This window comes from Lagenorhynchus albirostris, chromosome 2 (assembly GCF_949774975.1).
Source record: "Lagenorhynchus albirostris chromosome 2, mLagAlb1.1, whole genome shotgun sequence".
NCBI classification, from domain to species: domain Eukaryota; kingdom Metazoa; phylum Chordata; class Mammalia; order Artiodactyla; family Delphinidae; genus Lagenorhynchus; species Lagenorhynchus albirostris.
Window position 1 is genome coordinate 90490199 of NC_083096.1, and position 16847 is coordinate 90507045.

General features: G+C 40.8%; 1 protein-coding gene across 4 annotated transcripts in view; it reads left to right on the forward strand.

Annotated features, from left to right (window-relative positions):
* SORT1 (sortilin 1) overlaps positions 1–16847 on the forward strand; it is an 81399-nt gene that overhangs the window by 20034 nt on the left and 44518 nt on the right. For all 4 annotated transcript variants that reach the window (XM_060139440.1, XM_060139442.1, XM_060139441.1 and 1 more), the window contains exon 2: positions 15630–15689. In XM_060139440.1, the coding sequence (XP_059995423.1) occupies positions 15630–15689 (60 nt within the window). The remainder of the gene's footprint in view (positions 1–15629; positions 15690–16847) is intronic.

The window sequence follows — 16847 nt, forward strand, 5'->3', positions numbered from 1 at the left end:
GAGTGTTCCTCCCTCTGCTATATTTTGGAAGAGTCTGAGAAGGATAGGTGATAGCTCTTCTCTAAATGTTTGATAGAATTCTCCTGTGAAGCCATCTGGTCCTGGGCTTTTGCTTGTTGGAAGATTTTTAATCACAGTTTCAATTTCAGTGCTTGTGATTGGTCTGTTCATATTTTCTATTTCTTCCTGATTCAGTCTTGGCAGGTTGTGCCTTTCTAAGAATTTGTCCATTTCTTCCAGGTTGTCCATTTTATTGGCATAGAGTTGCTTGTAGTAATCTCTCATGATCTTTTGTATTTCTGCAGTGTCAGTTGTTACTTCTCCTTTTTCATTTCTAATTCTATTGATTTGAGTCTTCTCCCTTTTTTTCTTGATGTGTCTGGCTAATGGTTTATCAATTTTGTTTATCTTCTCAAAGAACCAGCTTTTAGTTTTATTGATCTTTGCTATCATTTCCTTCATATCTTTTTCATTTCTTTCTGATCTGATCTTTATGATTTCTTTCCTCCTGCTAACTTTGGGGTTTTTTTGTTCTTCTTTCTCTAATTGCTTTAGGTGCAAGGTTAGGTTGTTTATTCGAGATGTTTCCTGTTTCTTAAGGTAAGATTGTATTGCTATAAACTTCCCTCTTAGAACTGCTTTTGCTGCATCCCATAGATTTTGAGTTGTCGTGTCTCCATTGTCATTTGTTTCTAGGTATTTTTTGATTTCCCCTTTGATTTCTTCAGTGATCACTTCGTTATTAAGTAGTGTATTGTTTAGCCTCCATGTGTTTGTATTTTTTACAGATCTTCTCCTGTAATTGATATCGAGTCTCATAGCGTTGTGGTCGGAAAAGATACTTGATACAATTTCAATTTTCTTAAATTTACCAAGGCTTGATTTGTGACCCAAGATATGATCTATCCTGGAGACTGTTCCATGAGCACTTGAGAAAAACGTGTATTCTGTTGTTTTTGGATGGAATGTCCTATAAATATCAATTAACTCCATCTCGTTTAATGTATCATTTAAAGCTTGTGTTTCCTTATTTATTTTCATTTTGGATGATCTGTCCATTGGTGAAAGTGGGGTGTTAAAGTCCCCTACTATGAATGTGTCACTGTCGATTTCCCCTTTTATGGTTGTCAGTATTTGCCTTATGTATTGAGGTGCACCCATGTTGGGTGCATAAATATTTACAATTGTTATATCTTCCTCTTGGATCGATCCCTTGATCATTATGTAGTGTCCTTCTTTGTCTCTTCTAATAGTCTTTGTTTTAAAGTCTATTTTGTCTGATATGAGAACTGCTACTCCAGCTTTCTTTTGGTTTCCATTTGCATGAAATACCTTTTTCCATCCCCTTACTTTCAGTCTGTATGTGTCTCTAGGTCTGAAGTGGGTCTCTTGTAGACAGCAAATATATGGGTCTTGTTTTTGTATCCATTCAGCCAATCTGTGTCTTTTGGTGGGAGCATTTAGTCCATTTACATTTAAGGTAATTATCGATATGTGTGTTCCCATTCCCATTTTCTTAATTGTTTTGGGTTTGTTATTGTAGGTCTTTTCCTTCTTTTTGTGTTTCTTGCCTAGAGAAGTTCCTTTAGCAGTTGTTGTAGAGCTGGTTTGGTGTTGCTGAACTCTCAGCTTTTGCTTGTCTGTAAAGGTTTTAATTTCTCCATCAAATCTGAATGAGATCCTTGCTGGGTAGAGTAATCTTGGTTGCAGGTTTTTCTCCTTCAACACTTTCAATATGTCCTGCCACTCCCTTCTGGCTTGCAGAGTTTCTGCTGAAAGATCAGCTGTTAACCTTATGGAGATTCCCTTGTGTGTTATTTGTTGTTTTTCCCTTGCTGCTTTTAATACGTTTTCTTTGTATTTAATTTTTGATAGTTTGATTAATATGTGTCTTGGCGTATTTCTCCTTGGATTTATCCTGTATGGGACTCTCTGTGCTTCCTGGACTTGATTAACTATTTCCTTTCCCATATTAGGGAAGTTTTCAACTATAATCTCTTCAAATATTTTCTCAGTCCCTTTCTTTTTCTCTTCTTCTTCTGGAACCCCTATAATTCGAATGTTGGTGCGTTTAATGTTGTCCCAGAGGTCTCTGAGACTGTCCTCAGTTCTTTTCATTCTTTTTTCTTTATTCTGCTCTGCAGTAGTTATTTCCACTATTTTATCTTCCAGGTCACTTATCCGTTCTTCTGCCTCAGTTATTCTGCTATTGATCCCATCTAGAGTACTTTTAATTTCATTTATTGTGTTGTTCATCGTTGCTTGTTTCATCTTTAGTTCTTCTAGGTCCTTATTAACTGATTCTTGCATTTTGTCCATTCTATTGTCCATTCTATCTCCAAGATTTCGGATCAACCTTACTATCATTATTCTGAATTCTTTTTCAGGTAGACTGCCTATTTCCTCTTCATTTGTTAGGTCTGGTGGGTTTTTATCTTGCTCCTTCATCTGCAGTGTGTTTTTCTGTCTTTTCATTTTGCTTATCTTACTGTGTTTGGGGTCTCCTTTTTTGCAGGCTGAAGGTTCGTAGTTCCTGTTGTTTTTTGTGTCTGTCCCCAGTGGCTAAGGTTGGTTCAGTGGGTTGTGTAGGCTTCCTGGTGGAGGGTACTAGTGCCTGTGTTCTGGTGGATGAGGCTGGATCTTGTCTTTCTGGTGGGCAGGTCCACGTCTGGTGGTGTGTTTTGGGGTGTCTGTAGACTTATTATGATTTTGGGCAGCCTCTCTGCTAATGGGTGGGGTTGTGTTCCTGTCTTGCTAGTTGTTTGGCATAGGATGTCCAGCACTGTAGCTTGCTGGTCGTTGAGTGAAGCTGGGTGCTGGCGTTGAGATGGAGATCTCTCGGAGATTTTTGCTGTTTGATATTATGTGCAGCTGGGAGGCCTCTTGTGGACCAGTGTCCTGAAGTTGGCTCTCCCACCTCAGAGGCACAGCACTGACTCCTGGCTGCAGCCCCAAGAGCCTTTCATCCACAGGGCTCCTTAATTTGGGATGATTGTTGTCTATTCAGGTATTCCACAGATGCAGGGTATATCAAGTTGATTGTGGAGCTTTAATCCGCTGCTTCTGAGGCTGCTGGGAGAGATTTCCCTTTCTCTTCTTTGTTCTCACAGTTCCCAGGGGCTCAGCTTTGGATTTGGCCCCGCCTGTGCGTGTAGGTCGCCAGAGGGCGTCTGTTCTTTGCTCAGACAGGACGGGGTTAAAGGAGCCGCTGACTCGGAGGCTCTGGCTCACTCAGGCCGGGGGGGGGGGGGGGGGGGGGGGGCGGTAGGGAGGGGCACGGAGTGCGGGGCGGGCCTGCGGCGGCAGAGGCCAGCGTGAGGTTGCAGCCTGAGGCGCGCCGTGCGTTCTCCCGGGGGAGTTGTCCCTGGATCCCGGGACCCTGGCAGTGGCGGGCTGCACAGGCTCCCCAGAAGGGCGTGTGGCTAGTGACCTGTGTTCGCACACAGGCCTCCTGGTGGCGGCAGCAGCGGTCTTAGCGTCTCATGTCTGTCTCTGGGCTCCGCACTTTTAGCCGTGGCTCGCGCCCGTCCCTGGAGCTCTCTCAAGCAGCGTTCTTAATCCCCTCTCCTCGTGCACCAGGAAACAAAGAGGGAAGAAAAAGTCTCTTGCCTCTTCGGCAGGTCCAGTCTTTTCCCCGGACTCTCTCCCGGCTAGCCGCGGTGCACTAACGCCCTGCAGGCTGTGTTCACGCCGCCAACCTCAGTCCTCTCCCGGCGCTCCGACAAAAGCCGGAGCCTCAGCTCCCAGTCCCGCCCGTCCCGGCGGGCGAGCAGACAAGCCTTTCGGCTGGCGAGTTCCGGTCGGCCCGATCCTCTGCGCTGGAATCTGTCCGCTTTGCCCTCCGCACCCCTGTTGCTGTGCTCTCCTCCGCGGCTCCCAAGCTCCCCCACTCCGCCTCCCGAAGTCTCCACCCGCGAAGGGGCTTCCTAGTGTGTGGACACTTTTCCTCCTTCACAGCTCTCTCCCGCTGGTGCAGGACCCGTCCCTATCCTTTTGTCTCTGTTTAGTTTTTTCTTTTGCCCTAACCAGGTACGTGGGGGTTTCCTTGCCTTTTGGGAGGTCTGAGGTCTTCTGCCAGCGTTCAGTAGGTGCTCCGTAGGAGTTGTTCCACGCGTAGATGTATTTCTGGTGTATCTGTGGGGAGGAAGGTGATCTCCACGTCTTACTCTTCCGCCATCTTCCTGGAAGTCTCTGCATTTTTTTTAATGTGTAAAATTTATTGATTTTTCATACATTCAGAGAGTTATGCAATTGTCAACTACAATCATTTTTTATTTTTTTAACATCTTTATTAGAGTATAATTGCTTTACAATGGTGTGTCAGTTTCTGCTTTATAACAAAGTGAATCAGTTATACATATACATATGTCCTTATATCTCTTCCCTCTTGCATCTCCCTCCCTCTCACCCTCCCTATGCCACCCCTCTAGGTGGTCACAAAGCACTGAACTGATCTCCTTGTGCTATGTGGCTGCTTCCCACTAGGTATCTATTTTACGTTTGGTAGTGTATATATGTCCATGCCACTCTCTCACTTTGTCCCAGCTTACCCTTCCCCCTCCCCGTATCCTCAAGTTCATTCTCTAGTAGGTCTGCATCTTTATTCCTGTCTTGCCCCTAGATTCTTCTGACCTTTTTTTTTCTTTTAGATTCCATATATATGTGTTAGCATACGGTATTTGTTTTTCTCTTTCTGACTTCCTTCACTCTGAATGACAGTCTCTAGGTCCATCGACCTCACTACAAATAATTCAGTTTCGTTCCTTTTTATGGCTGAGTAATATTCCATTGTATATATGTGCCACATCTTCTTTAACCATTCATCTGTCAATGGACACTTAGGTTGCTTCCATGTCCTGGCAATTGTAAATAGAGCTGCAATGAACATTGTGGTACATGACTCTTTTTGAATTATGGTTTTCTCAGGGTATATGGCCAGTAGTGGGATTGCTGGGTCATATGGTAGTTCTATTTGTAGTTTTTTAAGGAACCTCCATACTGTTCTCCATAGTGGCTGTACCAATTCACATTCCCACCAGCAGTGCAAGAGTGTTCCCTTTTCTCCACACCCTCTCCAGCATTTATTGTTTCTAGATTTTTTGATGATGGCCATTCTGACTGGTGTGAGATGATATCTCATTGTAGTTTTGATTTGCATTTCTCTAATGATTAATGATGTTGAGCAGTCATTCATGTGTTTGTTGGCCATCTGTATATCTTCTTTGGAGAAATGTCTATTTAGGTCTTCTGCCCATTTTGGGGTTGGGTTGTTTGTTCTTTTGATATTGAGCTGCATGAGTTGCTTTTATGTTTTGGAGATTAATCCTTTGTCAGTTGCTTCATTTGCAAATATTTTCTCCTATTCTGAGGGTTGTCTTTTGGTCTTGTTTATGGTTTCCTTTGCTGTACAAAAGCTTTTACGTTTCATTAGGTACCATTTGTTTATTTTTGTTTTTATTTCCATTTCTGTAGGAAATGGGTCAAAAACGATCTTGCTGTGATTTATGTCATAGAGTGTTCTGCCTATGTTTTCCTCTAAGAGTTTGATGGTGTCTGGACTTACATTTAGGTCTTTAATCCATTTTGAGTTTATTTTTGTGTTTGGTGTTAGGGAATGTTCTAATTTCATTCTTTTACATGTAGCTGTCCAGTTTTTCCAGCACCACTTATTGAAGAGGCTGTCTTTTCTCCACTGTATATTCTTGCCTCCTTTATCAAAGATAAGGTGACCATATGTGCGTGGGTTTATCTCCGGGCTTTCTATCCTGTTCCATTGATCTATATTTCTGGGTTTTTTTGCCAGTACAATACTGTCTTGATTATTGTAGCTTTGTAGTATAGTCTGAAGTAAGGGAGCCTGATTCCTCCAGCTCCATTTTTCTTTCTCAAGAGTGCTTTGGCTATTCGAGGTCTTTTGTGTTTCCATACAAATTGTGAAATTTTTTGTTCTAGTTCTGTGAAAAATGCCCGTGGTAGTTTGATAGGGATTGCATTGAATCTGTAGATTGCTTTGGGTAGTAGAGTCATTTTCACAATGTTGATTCTTCCAATCCAAGAACATGGTATATCTCTCCATCTATTTGTATCATCTTTAATTTCTTTCATCAGTGTCTTATAATTTTCTACATACATGTCTTTTGTCTCCTTAGGTAGGTTTATTCCTAGATATTTTATTCTTTTTGTTCCAATGGTAAATGGGAGTGTTTTCTTAATTTCACTTTCATATTTTGCATCCTTAGTGTATAGGAATGCAAGAGATTTCTGTGCATTAATTTTGTATCCTGCTAGTTTACCAAATTCATTGATTAGCTCTAGTAGTTTTCTGGTAGCGTCTTTAGGATTCTCTATGTATAGTATCATGTCATCTGTAAACAGTGACAGCTTTACTTCTTCTTTTCCAATTTGAATTCCTTTTATTTCTTTTTCTTCTCCGATTGCTGTGGCTAGGACTTCCAAAGCTATGTTGAATAATAGTGGTGAGAGTGGGCAACCTTGTCTTGTTCCTGGTCTTAGTGGAAATGGTTTCAGTTTTTCACCATTGAGGACGATGTTGGCTCTTGATTTGTCATATATGGTCTTTATTATGTTGAAGAAAGTTCCCTCTATGCCTACTTTCTGGAGGGTTTTTGTCATAAATGGGTGTTGAATTTTGTCAAAAGCTTTCTCTGCATCTATTGAGATGATCATATGGTTTTTCTCCTTTAATTTGTTAATATGGTGGATCAAATTGATTGATCTGCTTATATTGAAGAATCCTTGCATTTCTGGGATAAACCCCACTTTATCATAGTGTATGATCCTTTTAATGTGCTGTTGGATTCTGTTTGCTAGTATTTTGTTGAGGATTTTTGCATCTGTGTTCATCAGTGATGTTGGCCTGTAGTTTTCTTTCTTTGTGACATCTTTGTCTGGTTTTGGTATCAGAATGATGGTGGCCTCGTAGAATGAGTTTGGGAGTGTTCCTTCCTCTGCTATATTTTGTAAGAGTTTGAGAAGGACCGGTGTTAGCTCTTCTCTAAATGTTTGATAGAATTCTCCTGTGAAGCCATCTGGTCGTGGGCTTTTGTTTCTTGGAAGATTTTTAATCACATTTTCAATTTCAGTGCTTGTGATTGGTCTGTTCATATTTTCTATTTCTTCCCGGTTCAGTCTTGGAAGGTTGTGCATTTTTAAGAATTTGTCCATTTCTTCCAGGTTGTCCAATTATTGGCATAGAGTTGCTTGTAGTAATCTCTCATGATCCTTTGTGTTTCTGCAGTGTCAGTTGTTACTTCTCCTTTTTCATTTCTAATTCTATTGATTTGAGTCTTCTCCCTTTTTTTTCTTGATGTGTCTGGCTAATGGTTTATCAATTTTGTTTATCTTCTCAAAGAACCAGCTTTTAGTTTTATTGATCTTTGCTATCATTTCCTTCATTTCTTTTTCATTTCTTTCTGATCTGATCTTTATGATTTCTTTCCTCCTGCTAACTTTGGGGTTTTTTTGTTCTTCTTTCTCTAATTGCTTTAGGTGCAAGGTTAGGTTGTTTATTCGAGATGTTTCCTGTTTCTTAAGGTAAGATTGTATTGCTATAAACTTCCCTCTTAGAACTGCTTTTGCTGCATCCCATAGGTTTTGGATCGTCATGTTTTCCTTGTCATTTGTTTCTATGTATTTTTTGATTTCCTCTTCGATTTCGTCAGTGATCTCTTGGTTATTAAGTAGTGTGTTGTTTAGCCTCCATGGTTTGTATTTCTTACAGAATTTTTCCTGTAATTGATATCTAGTCTCATAGCGTTGTGGTCGGAAAAGATACTCGATATGATTTCAGTTTTCTTAAATTTACCAAGGCTTGATTTGTGACCCAAGGTATGATCTGTCCTGGAGAATGTTCCATGAGCACTTGAGAAGAATGTGTATTCTGTTGTCTTTGGATGGAATGTCCTATAAATATCAATTAAGTCCATCTTCTTTAATGTATCATTTAAAGTTTTTGTTTCCTTATTTATTTTCATTTTGTATGATCTGTCTATTGGTAAAAGTGGGGTGTTAAAGTCCCCTACTATGAATGTGTTACTGTCGATTTCCCCTTTTATGGCTGTTAGTATTTGCCTTATGTATTGAGGTGCTCCTACATTGGATGCATAAATATTTACAATTGTCATATCTTCTTCTTGGATTGATCCCTTGATCATTATGTAGTGTCCTTCTTTGTCTCTTGTAATAGTCTTTGTTTTAAAGTCTATTTTGTCTGATATGAGAATTGCTACTCCAGCTTTCTTTTGATTTCCATTTGCATGGACTATCTTTTTCCATCCCCTCACTTTCAGTCTGTATGTGTCCCTAGGTCTGAAGTGGGTCTCTTGTAGACAGTATATATATGGGTCTTGTTTTTGTATCCATTCAGCCAGTCTATGTCTTTTGGTTGGAGAATTTAATCCATTTACATTTAAGGTAATTATCAATATGTATGTTCCTATTACCATTTTCTTAATTCTTTTGGGTTTATTATTGTAGGTCTTTTCCTTCTCTTGTATTTCCTGCCTAGAGAAGTTCCTTTAGCATTTGTTGTAAAGCTGGTTTGGTGGTGCTGAATTCTCTTAGCTTTTGCTTGTCTGTAAAGCTTTTAATTTCTCTGTCAAATCTGAATGAGATCCTTGCAGGGTAGAGTAATCTTGGTTGTAGGGTTTTCTCTTTCAACACCTTAAATATGTCCTGCCGCTCCCTTCTGGTTTGCAGAGTTTCTGCTGAAAGATCAGCTGTTAACCTTATGGGGATTCCCTTATGAGTTACTTTTTGTTTTTCCCTTGCTGCTTTTAATATTTGTTCTTTGTATTTAATTTTTGATAGTTTGATTAATATGTGTCTTGGCGTGTTTCTCCTTGGATTTATCCTGTATGGGACTCTCTGTGCTTCCTTGACTTAACTATTTCCTTTCCCATATTAGGGAAGTTTTCAACTATAATCTCTTCAAATATTTTCTCAGTCCCTTTCTTTTTCTCTTCCTCTTCTGGGACCCCTATAATTCGAATGTTGGTGCATTTAATGTTGTCCCAGCGGTCTCTGAGAGTGTCCTCAATTCTTTTCATTCTTTTTTCTTTATTCTGCTCTGCAGTAGTTATTTCCATTATTTTATCTTCCAGGTCACTTATCCGTTCTTCTGCCTCAGTTATTCTGCTATTGATCCCTTCTAGAGAATTTTTAATTTCATTTATTGTATTGTTCATCTCTGTTTTTTTGCTCTTTAATTCTTATAGGTCCTTGTTAAACGTTTCTTGTATTTTCTCTGTTCTATTTCCAAGATTTTGGATCATCTTTACTATCATTATTCTGAATTATTTTTCAGGTAGACTGCTTATTTCCTCTTCATTTGTTAGGTCTGGTGGGTTCTTGCCTTGCTCCTTCATCTGCTGTGTGTTTCTTTGTCTTCTCAGTTTGCTTAACTTACTGTGTTTCTGGTCTCCTTTTCACAGGCTGCAGGTTCGTAGTTCCCGTTGTTTTTGGTGTCTGTCCCCAGTGGCTAAGGTTGGTTCAGTGGGTTGTGTAGGCTTCCTGGTGGAGGGCCTAGTGCCTGTGTTCTGGTGGATGAGGCTGGATCTTGTCTTTCTGGTGGGCAGGTCCACATCTGGTGGTGTGTTCTGGGGTGTCTGTGGCCTTATTATGATTTTAGGCAGCCTCTGTGCTAATGGATGGGGTTGTGTTCCTGTCTTGCTAGTTGTTTGGCATAGGGTGTCCAGCACTGGAGCTTGCTGGTCGCTGAGTGGAGCTGGGTCTTGGCATTGAGATGGAGATGTCTGGGAGATTTTCACCGTTTGATATTACGTGGAGCTGGGAAGTCTCTTGTGGACCAGTTTCCTGAACTTGGCTCTCCCACCTCAGTGGCACAGCCCTGACGCCTGGGTGGAACACCAAGAGCCTGTTCTCCACACAGCTCAGAATAAAAGGGAGAGAAAAAAGAAAGAAAGAAGAAGATAAAGTTATTAAAATAAAAATAATTAAGAAAAAAATTTTTTAAGTAATTAAAAAAAAACAAAAAAAAACCCAGACAGGCAGAACCCTAGGATAAATGGTAAAAGCAAAGCTATACAGACAAAAATCATACACAGAAGCATACACATACACACTCACAAAGAGAGAAAAAGGGAAATATGTGTATATATATATATATATATATATATATATATATAGCTCCCAAAGTCCTTCTCCTCAATTTGGGATGATACATTGTCTATTCAGGTATTTCACAGATGCATCAAGTTGATTGGAGAGATTTAATCCGCTGCTCCTGAGGCTGCTGGGAGAAATTTCCCTTTCTCTTCTTTATTCGCATAGCTCCCGGGAGTTCAGCTTTGGATTTGGACCCGCCTCTGTGTATAGGTCACCTGAGGGCGTCTGTTCTTCGCTCAGACAGGACTGGGTTAACGGAGCAGCTGATTCGGGGGCTCTGGCTCACTCAGGTCAAGGCTAGGGAGGGGTACGGATGCGGGGCGAACCTGCAGCGGCAGAGGCCAGCATGACATTGCACCAGCCTGAGGCACGCCGTGCGTTCTCCCGGGGAAGTTGTCCCTGGATCACGGGACCCTGGCAGTGGCAGGCTGCACAGGCTCCCGGGAGGGAAGGTGTGGGTAGTGACCTGTGTTTGCACACAGGCCTCTTGGTGGCTGCAGTAGCAGCCTTAGCATCTCATGCCCGTCTCTGGGGTCTGCGCTGATACCCGCGACTTGCGCCTGTCTCTGGAGCTCCTTTAAGCGGCGCTGCTATTCCCCTCTCCTCGCGCACCAGGAAACAGAGGCAAGCAAAAGTCTCTTGTCTCTTCAGCAGCTCCAGACTTTTTCCCGGACTCCCTCCCGGCTAGCTGTGGCTCACTAACCCCCTGCAGGCTGTGTTCTCGCCGCCAACCCCAATCCTCTCCCTGGGATCCGACCGAAGCCCGAGCCTCAGCTCCCAGCTCTGCCCGCCCCGGCAGGTGAGCAGACAAGCCTCTCGGGCTGGTGAGTGCTGGTCGGCACCGATCCTCTGTGCGGGAATCTCTCCGCTTTGCCCTCCGCACCCCTGTGGCTGTGCTCTCCTCTGCGGCTCCGAAGCTTCCCCCCTCCACCACCCGCAGTCTCTGCCCACGAAGGGTCTTCCTAGTGTGTGGAAACCTATCCTCCTTCACCATTCCCTCCCACTGGTGCAGGTCCCATCCCTATTCTTTGTCTCTGTTTTTTCTTTTTTCTTTTACCCTACCAAGGTATACGGGGAGTTTCTTGCCTTTTGGGAGGTCTGAGGTCTTCTGCCAGCGTTCCGTAGGTGTTCTGTAAGAGTTGTTCCACATGTAGATGTATTTCTGATGTATTTGTGGGGAGGAAGGTGATCTCCGCGTCTTACTCTTCCACCATCTTGCAGCTCCTCCAGGACCCGCATTATTAAAAGGTATTTTCACTGTGTATAGAATTCTATCTTTACAGGTTTTTTTTTTCCTATTCTTTAAAGATGTTGATACACTGGCTTGCATTGTTTCTGGAGAGAAGTCTACTATGATTCTTTGTTCCTCTGTATGTAATAATCATTTTTTTCTGGATTCTTTTAAGATTTTTATTACTGAACCAATGGATGCTAATGGATGGGGTTGTGTTCCTGTCTTGCTAGTTGTTTGGCATAGGGTGTCCAGCACTGTAGCTTTCTGGTCGTTTTTTGTGTGTTTCTGTTTGGATAGTTTCCACTGGGAGTGTCTTCCAGTTTGTTAATCTTCTCTTCTACAATGTCTAATTTCCTGTCAATCCTATCCAGTATAATTTTCATCTCAGATGTTGTAATTCTCATCTCTAGAAGTCCAATTTGAGTCTTTTTTTAATATCTTCTGTATCCTTATTTAATACTTATCTTTGCTCAGTCTGTTCTCTAACTTCTTTTCTTTTATATTGGAATGTAATTGCTTTACACTGTTGTGTTAGTTTATTCTCTAACTTCTTGAATGAGCATATGGAGTATAATTATAACTTTTAATGTCCTTAATCTTATTATCTGTGTCATTTCCGGGTCAGTTTGATTGATTTTTCTCTTCATTATGGGTCCTGTTTTCTTCTTTGCATGCCTGGTTATTTTTTATTGACTGTTGGACGTGGTGAATTTTGTCCTCTTGGGTGCTGCATATTTTAATATGCCTGTAAATATTCTTGAACTTTGTTTTGGGACGTAGTTAGGTTACTTAACAATAGTTTTTGGTCTTGTTTTTAAGCTTTTTAGGCAAGGCTAGTATAGCATTTAGTCTAGGATTAATTTTTCTTCATTACCAAGGTAAAACTTTTCTGAGTATTCTGTCCAAATCCTTGTAAAATATGTGGTTTTCTCCTATGATTTTTGGGAACAGAAATTGTTTCTGGTCCTGTGTGACACACAGATATTGTTTCCTTCAGTTTTTTCAGGTATGTTTTTCCCTGGCCTCAGGTAGTTTCCTCACATTCATGTGATGATTAGTACTCAGATGAACACTTGGCACTGTTCTCTTTCTTTGTAGCTCTTTCCTCTTTCATACACTAAGCTATGAACTCCAGCCTCTTTGGCCTCCTCAGGCTATCAGCTCATCTCTTCAAGTGAGGAAGACCTCTGGGCTCTGCCTGGGCTCCTCTTCTTTGTACCGTGGCCTGAAAATTATCTCCGGACAGTAAGCTAGGGCAGATATAGGCCCTCGTTTGGGATCATTGTCCTTCATTGCCGGAAGTCCAGTGTCTTGAAGACTGTTGTTTTATATATTCTGTGCTTTTTTAGTTGCTTCAGGTGGGAAGGTGAATCTGATCCATGTTACTCCATCTTGGCCAGAAGCAGAAGTCCTCTCAGAATAGAACTTCTACATTTCATTCTCATTTCTGCCTTGGGGAAATTAAGTGGATCTGGCCTTATCTTTTCACTTCATTATCCTCCTTTTCAGAGCTTTGCAAGTAGTTCTTCTAGGAAATGAATTCAATATTTATTGTCTTCCATGTGCTATTGCTATATATTAGTTGCCAGAATGAATAGGCTTGGTCCCTGCCCCAGATGGGCTTCAGGTCTAGTGAGGGAGGCAGACAAGATTCTTGTTGCTATAGTTAAAAGTAACACACGTTTTGAAATATCTAAGATACTACCATAATGTAGAGTGACGTACATTGTGTTAAACACGGTAAATAATCAAGCATTAGAATTAATGGCCTTTTGCTGACATTTGTAAATTCTGTCTCCTAACTATGACCAGATTGTCCACCCTTTTCCTGGACATCTGTAATCCTGCCGTTGAAGGGGAAGGATTGTATCTGGGGTCTTGGTTCCCCATTCTCCTGGATTTGTCTCCTTTCCATATGACCTTTTCTTTCCACCTGAGCTCTGGTCTGTTAGATCTGATTTCATTTTTCTCTTTTACGTTCTCTAGTATAAGAGTGGTAAAAACTGAAATATAAAAAATTAATTGCTTTTTTCTCTAGGTGGATGAGTTTTTCAGTGAGTTTGTGTGTTTTCAAAAGTAAAATTTAATTGGTTGTTGGGAAGGGAAGGGAAGGTTAAGGGTAGCAGACCACAATTGTAATTCATGAATTTCACCTGCATTTTCCCAAAGGAACTCTGGATGATGAATGAGGTCAGCTATCCTTTGATTTGTTTGGGTTAAGTTGAGGGTTGCTAGTGTCATCTAATAATCCTCCTCTTTCTGTGACTGAGCAGTAGGAAGATGTGAGTAATTCCAGTGTCTGCTGATTGGGTCAGGTGTGTAGAGCATTGCCTGAAAAGTGAAAGCTTGATCAAGCTAGCCAGAGCTCCTGGGATGGGATTTTTCTTTTATCCTAGTCAGCTGTTGTGCCCAGAACCTTTCTTGGAAAGATAGCCTCTGTTTAGGTAACTGTTAGCCCATGTGATCTATCTGGTGTTTGTGGAAGCTCTGAATATTCCTGCTCTCCTCAAGAAGCTCATTGATGTAATTTCAGACACTGTATCCTCACTCAAGAGAACATGCTGTCTTGCTCTGTGTGGCATCTTACAAGACGCACTGCTGTGTCAGTTTTTAAGCTTCTGGCTCCAGATGTCTCTAGCAGACCTACTTTTTCTCAGATGCTTGGCCGGCTTACATGTATGAATAACCTTTCTGTCCTGCAGTGGCTGTGAGAAGCTCTGAGCGTTTGAGAGTTAACCAGCACTTACTGAGCAAGCCGTCTGTGTGGCACTGATTGTACTATTTACAGAGATTGTACAAGAGATTCTGTCGACCTCAGAGGTACTTACAGCACAGGGGGAAATAATATAGGTGAATTCAGTGGCCCATTTAGGAGGACCACAAAGGAAAATTAAAAGATAAGCAAAACAGTTAGTGTTTTGAGTTCTGTTTCTTCAGACTTGTCTGTTGGGAATGGTGGCTTGAGTGACCAAGCAGCTGGAATCCCACCAGCTGCTTATGGACATGTTCTATTTTGAGATCAACTTTGTGGTTTGGGAAGGATGTATAATCACTTTCAACAAATGCCTATTGAGTATGCAAAGTATCATGGTAGGCACAGGGCATACCGTGACTATAAAATTATATCCTCAGCTCCTAAGGAACTGCGCATATTTGGAAAGGCAGGACATATTTAAGATTTTTTAAATCTTAATAATATATAAGTCTTCATAAAAGAAAAGCATAGTCGTCAACATTTAGTAGAAATATAGACTAAACTACTAACCCCTCTGGGTGGTGGGGCTGTGGCGGGAAAGAGGAAGGATCTTCATTTCTTACTATATACATTTCTATATATATAGTAAGAAATTTTTACCAAGTGCTAATGCTGCCTTTTTGGTGTTATTTCTTTATCGGTTAAAAAAGTGATAGAGACCAGTAGATTATACACATAATGTTAACCTTGAATATCTCTGTGTGATAGAATTATGAATGATTTATATTTTCTTTATTATATCTATTGTACACATTTTCTATAATGGATGTATATTATTTTAAAAATAGAGAAGAAAGTAGTTGAAAACCAAAACTCAAAAGCACGTACAATAATTATTATAGCTGCATTTCAATATGATTACCATATTTTGGATATAATATACCAGCTTTCCCGTTTTTGTCTCCTCACTCACCGCATCTCTATTAAGGTTGTTCTATTATTATTAATACTATTATTGTTGTTGTTATTATTAAATAAAAAGGTGAAACAAGGGCATTTACTCTTGCTTCTGTCCCTTGTCATTTTGGGTGAGTTAGCCTAGAAGCAGAAGGAATCCAGCTATTAGCTATTCAGCTGTACTGTGAAGGCTGCTTAGAAAAATTTTAACTATGCTGATCGGGTTACAGTTATATCTGTCATTGTGGGCTGTGATCTCTTGTTTTAAAATATCCTAAGAATACTTTCTATATCTTTATATTTAGTTCTGTTGGAGAAGGCAAATAGATTATCCCATCTCCCCATCTGGTGCAGTGAAGAAAACTCATCTGCTTGGCTTACTTTGTATGAGAGAGAATTGAAATTTCCAACTTATTTGTAATTTAGGTTAAGTGGTTAAATACTATCTTGTCCAAATTTTTTTGTTCCAGGAATCCATATCCCCTTATGATTATAAACATAATTACTTTGAAAGTAATAGTGTTCTGTATTATTTAAAGAAGTCAAAGATTGAAGAGGAGATGTCATTTCTAAATTGAGGTTTTTTTTCCCTTATAGCATGTGTTTGATGATCTCAGTGGCTCAGTATCCTTGTCCTGGGTTGGAGATACCACTGGGGTAAGTAATGTTTTGAGTCTGTTGATTCATCCTAACAAGAAGATGGTGTAGATTTGGGGAGTTTAAGCGCTAAGTGTTTTACCTTCTGAAACTGTCTCCAACCTCAGTCGTAGAAAATGCATGTTTGCTGGACAGACTTTCAGAAAGCTGTGGTCGATTTTGTTTTGCTTTAGAACTAGGAACATCTTGTGACCACCTTCTTCCATAATAGGAAGATAAACACCTTTTTAGTCCTTGGTGGCTGCTTGGCATCAAGATGAGCAAGAAGAAGAAAGAGGAAAGAGAGTGCTATGTGTGAAAAGGGAGACTTACAGTACTAGGGAAGACTTCTGTGTGGAAGCGGAAAACTGCACATTACACATCTTGGCATTTTTCCTCCAAACTCTATTGTTCCGGTGTCCTTCCCACAGTTAATGTTGAAGGATTGTAGCGCCCATGGGCTTATCGCTGTTAGCTCCATCTTCTGTCCCTTCCCCTACCACAGAGGAGGTACTGCCAGGATCGGGGGAACGGGAGAGTCAATAAGCTCCCCCTTATCCATCCTAGTATGTAGCCCATCTCCTAGTAGGAGGGATGCTGAGGATTCATTGGCCTCAAGTCTTGAATCAGGGCTTGGCATTACCTGTGTCGGTTATTACCCTGCCTGACAACGTCAGGGACCATAGCTCATGCCCCTCTAGTATTCCAGTAATGTGTGCACCAGAGCACTGAGGCACGTGATGGCTGTATCAAGAGCTGAAAGAAATATAATTTTGGCACTGAAGAGTAAGTTATAAATTAAATTTTAAGTTCCTGGTAGAATTTCTTCAAGCAGGTCTCGTTTTCTTCTAAAATTTGAGTTGTTCCCTGTTTCCCATGATTTATCCATTTATCTAAGACAGTTGCTGTCTCCAAGATTTGTTATATGGCTATTTGAGACTCCCTAGCCGCTTGTTCTAATCTTTCACAATCTTACCTTCATGCATATTTTTCTCTAGAAAAATGCTTATTTAAAAAATTGATTTCATGGAGAGCTAACGGCCGGGGGAAGAAGAAAAGGACCGATGTGACATAGTGACTTCTATTAGAGCATCCACCCTATTCTAGCCTCTGTAAGCAGAGAGATGATTCTTGCTTGAGAATATCTTAGAATAATGTGAATACAAAATAGTTAAATCC